This window comes from Oryza brachyantha, chromosome 10 (genome assembly GCF_000231095.2).
Source record: "Oryza brachyantha chromosome 10, ObraRS2, whole genome shotgun sequence".
NCBI lineage: Eukaryota > Viridiplantae > Streptophyta > Magnoliopsida > Poales > Poaceae > Oryza > Oryza brachyantha.
This window is the reverse complement of record NC_023172.2, coordinates 8,471,691-8,476,034: the sequence shown is the minus strand read 5'-3', so window position 1 is coordinate 8,476,034 and position 4,344 is coordinate 8,471,691. Positions and strand designations below refer to the sequence as shown.

Below are 4,344 nucleotides of genomic sequence, written 5' to 3'. Positions count from 1 at the left end.
TACTAGATGACAGAAGAATTGCCTGATATATAGGAAGCACATGTCGATTTAGTAACTGATGAGTTTGCAGTTCAGCTGCACATGAACGTACATTACATATAACGTACTCTCAAGTACTAAGCTATATCAACTTGATCAAGTGTGCAACATACGATACTTTTACTCGTAGTAATACTTGTACAGAAGTCTTAGCATTGCATACACGACTTTGACAAATAACTTTCTGGGTGATAGTGCTCTTTAAACACGGTCATCCACTTCCTCGTACATCTTCATGATTTGCGCGCACGCAGCAAGAGGAGCATCCTTCTGGAAGCCCAGAGCATTCGCCAGCCGAACATTGGATGTCACACCATTGTTGTTGGTGAGGAAGACGGGTGCTCTCTCCCGTCCAGCAACAGCCTTGCCGCACCTGGCGGCGTCTGGGCTACTCACGAGGACAGACTCGCAGAGCTCATGCTCATGCTCATCGTCGACAGCGATGTTGTAGGTGCCAGTGTGGTCGGTCTCACCCTCAAAGCTGCATGTCTTGGCGCCAGTGGATTTTGATCTGCACTCAACCTTTACCTTTGCTCCTGTGGAAAGAAAAATAGAAAGTGTGTCATGCTACAAATATTTGACCAGTAAAAGCTAAGTTATTATAGGGGAAAAGTTTGCATAACCAGCTGAAGTGTAGGGGTTAGTCCACTTAACTCCCTGAAGTATGAACCGGACAGGACATTCTATCCCCTTAAGTGTTTAAACAAGTTCAACAGCCTCATCTTTTTACTTCTGCTTATGCTTATAAGCCAAAATTTGAATTTTCAAAGTTAAATTCGGAGTTGATTTTGGGCATTAGAGAGTTTGTCAAAACATGTATTTCTATTTCTAACATTAAGAGTTCATTTAAGAGTATGGCATTAAAGAGTTAATCAGTGTATAACAAGAAAAACGCCGCTGAAATTAATATGTTTCCTTATTCTATAGGCTATTGAAGCACACCCAGCAACTACAAATTGACCAGATGTTTCTTAAAATCATAATTGTAACTGATGTCATAGGTTCAGTTAACGATGTCTTCTCACCCGAAAATGCACTAGACCTTGCAGCACCTGGTGTATCTTACGGGCAGTTCTACTTTAATCCTGAATATGCAATCTTAGTCCTCTAGATTGTTAATGTTCAGAAAATGGCCAAAAATACGGACAGTTTTCTACCCCTTGATACAACAATTAATCACGCTTGAGGATGGAACATATGTAACAATTTGACAGGGATTATTAACATTGATCTAAACTACTAATAACAAGGAATTTTGGTCCAGCCCAGCACTCTGAAAGTCAGGATAGTTAAGAACCGAAAACTCTTCTCATCTAACTACCTAGATCAGGCTAGAAGATACCAAGAACTAATTCATATGAATAACCTGAATGGTTCTGGACTTCAGAATCATGCTTGTAAATGCTTCATTCATTATGAAGGAAGACAAACTAAGAACAAACTGATACTCTAGAATCAAAACAACAGAAGATAGAAACTGCAGAAGTCCCTCTAGTAAAAATTATTTGATATTGGGAGAACCAAAACTGGTCTGCCAATGTCAAATAAAGTTGACTGAAGGGAGTATTATATTACTGGTGAAATATACTACACTGGTGGACTACTAAAAAATATTTCAGGATTGCTAACAGTAACATATGGTTGTCCAGTTCTGCAAAAAAGACATGTTTGTCCAGTGAGTGACAGGTCTAGCTTGTTTTGGTCACAGATCCATCAGCTCATATCCTACAATTTGGATTCTTGACCTTCTTCACAAAAGTCGTAGAAGCGAACTGTAAAATGAGTCTTAATCTATAGTATCATGTAGCAAAACACTGTAGTAACAGTAAAAAACAGTAATAAACAAAAAATTTCTATGTATATTTACTATTCATCACTACTATAGCGATCAATCTCGAACGTTCGTTGCAAATCGAGCAGCTGAAAATACCCCAAAAGTCACCATACTATTCATCCGTGACTTTTGTGAAACAAGTCAGGGAATCACATTTGGTTCCTGAAGATGATTAGACAGTTCTCATAAGATTAAACACATTAGACATAGGATATGTAAATGAGATTCTCTGACTTGCTCCAGAAAAGTCACGGATGAACAATATGGTAACTTTCAGGGTATTTTCAACAGTCCGATTCATAACGAACGTTCAAGATTGATCGATACAGTAGTGATGAATAGTAAATATGCATATCAAAGTTTCTTATTTATTACTGCTTTCTACTATTGCTACAGTATTTTACTGCATAATACTATAGATTAAGACTTATTTTACTGTTTGCTTTTATGACTTTTACGAAGAAAGTTAGAGAATCCGGATTATCCAGGAATGGGGTTATGGGCAGCAGGCTTAAGATTTGTTGCTGTACAACTCTTCCACTTCTTCAGCACCACCATGGAACTAAGGCCTTATTCAGTTTACAAAAACTTTTTGCAAAAACATCACATCGTATTTTTGGACACATATTCAAAGTATTAAACGTAGTCTAATAACAAAACAAATTTCAAATTCCGCCTGGAAACCACGAGACGAATCTTTTTAGTCTAATTAATCCATCATTAGCACATGGTGGTTACTGTAGCACTTATGGCTAATCAAGTCCTACTTAGGCTGAAAAGATTCGTATCACGATTTCTCCCGTAACTGTGTAATTAGTTTTAATGTTTATGTATATTTAATGCTTCATTTAGGTGTCCAAAAATTCAATATGATGTTTTTGGAAAAAGTTTTTGAAAAGTAAACAGGGCCTAAATCAGTAGGTATCTTGCCCAGATCCCACTACCCAAGAGTGCAGGCTACAGTTTAGCTGCTCCGGTAGCGTGAACTACGGCTATCAGAGCTGTGATAATCTAAGATCTAGATCCTCACACCAAACCATAGGGTTCCCAGCAACTCACATGATGAATCCAGCATCTGAAGCTTTCAAGTCCCAGCATTTATACTAAACAAGCGCATCAGTTAGCTGGTAGATCTACTAGAACAAGCCTACATTCCGCAGGCCGATCTAAATAAAGCTAACCATTGGCAGAAGCAACCCAATGCCGGCATCCCGCGGGGCGAAAGACAAGAACACGCGGAGTGCGAGAACGGTAGATTGTGAGCTATGCGGGGAGATCCAGCGGAGGGGGAGCACCGACGGGGACCGGGAGGGGGAGGAAGGGAGGGAGAGGGCGGCGGGCGCCGTTACCGGCGATGTAGGTGGAGGCGGGGGTCTCGAAGCCGGCGAGGCAGGTGTCGCACCAGACGCGGCCGCGCACGACGAAGCCCGCGCGGCGGCGGCGCGGGGCGAGGTCGCGGGACGCGGAGGCCTGGGAGGGGAACGCCGCGAGCGCGCAGAGCGCCGCCAGGATGAGGAGGGAGGCGCGGAGGGAGGACGCCATTGCCGCCGCCGCCGAGGTCGCTCGCGAGCGAGCGAGGGAGAGTGAAGCGAGAGCGGAGAGTGAGAAGAGAAGCGAGGGGAGGGGAGGGGAGGAGAGGAGAGGAATAATGGTCGTGTGGGGTCGCGTGATGGGGCGCTTGGATTTATGGGGAGCATGTGACGGGGGGTGTGAGCACCGCGCGGTGAGTGGGAGTCTGCGAGAGAATCCAGTGGCCGTGTATCGGGAGTCTCTAGCAGCACCAGCTTATTTCCATACAGCATCACCGGTTAATCTAAATTTGGCCATTATATTTTTAATTTAATGATTATTTAAAACAGTTTTATCTTTTATATTTTTTTACTCTAACAGATCATTCATATATGACATTCTTCATATCTCTTTAGATGACGAGAAGTCATCTAAATATTAAGTTCTTCTAATATAGATGACGTCCTAAAACAAAAGATGAGATGATGTTCTGCTAAAGCCTAATTTTTATTATTTATTATCTATTTTTAAAATAGAGAATGATACCGATGTACCATTGAGATGCTCTTAGTAGTCTAAAGCTCCTCAAACAGCAGTTCCTTAGAATACGTAGACGTATAATCTGATAAATGAATAAGAAGACAGAAAAAAATTCTCATGATTTTGAAGGCCCTTAAACAAGGTCCAGGATTAGTCTTGTCCGTTCACACCTTGATATAAGCATGTGCCAAATTTTAAATCTAGACTTGGTTTTAGGTGTGTTTTCATCGCAATTTATTTGGCAGCATTTTCTTTTAAATATGTTCTTTCATTTCTTGTTTTGCTTTGCTTTTGCTCTATACCCTCACCATATATATATATATATATATATATATATATACACACACATACACACACAACAATGATATATATAGAGAGATTCATACACACACGTGTACCTCATATATTCATACAAATACACA

General features: G+C 41.0%; 1 protein-coding gene across 1 annotated transcript; it reads right to left on the bottom strand.

Moving 5' to 3' along the window:
• Window positions 1-3,486, bottom strand: LOC102701941 (pollen-specific protein C13). The gene is made up of 2 exons (XM_006661662.3): window positions 3,223-3,486; window positions 1-575 (listed from the first exon to the last, which is right to left on the bottom strand). The coding sequence occupies exons 1-2, from the start codon at window positions 3,413-3,415 to the stop codon at window positions 241-243; spliced, it is 528 nt and encodes a 175-aa protein (XP_006661725.2). The 5' UTR covers window positions 3,416-3,486; the 3' UTR covers window positions 1-240.
• Between the last annotated feature and the right edge of the window lie 858 nt (window positions 3,487-4,344).

Excerpts from the sequence above, each read along its gene's own strand:
- LOC102701941 (XM_006661662.3), bottom strand. The coding sequence starts at position 3,415 with ATGGCGTCCTCCCTCCGCGCCTCCCTCCTCATCCTGGCGGCGCTCTGC. Across the intron at positions 576-3,222 it reads CGCCTCCACCTACATCGCCG|GAGCAAAGGTAAAGGTTGAG; the intron begins GTAACGGCGCCC and ends TTCTTTCCACAG.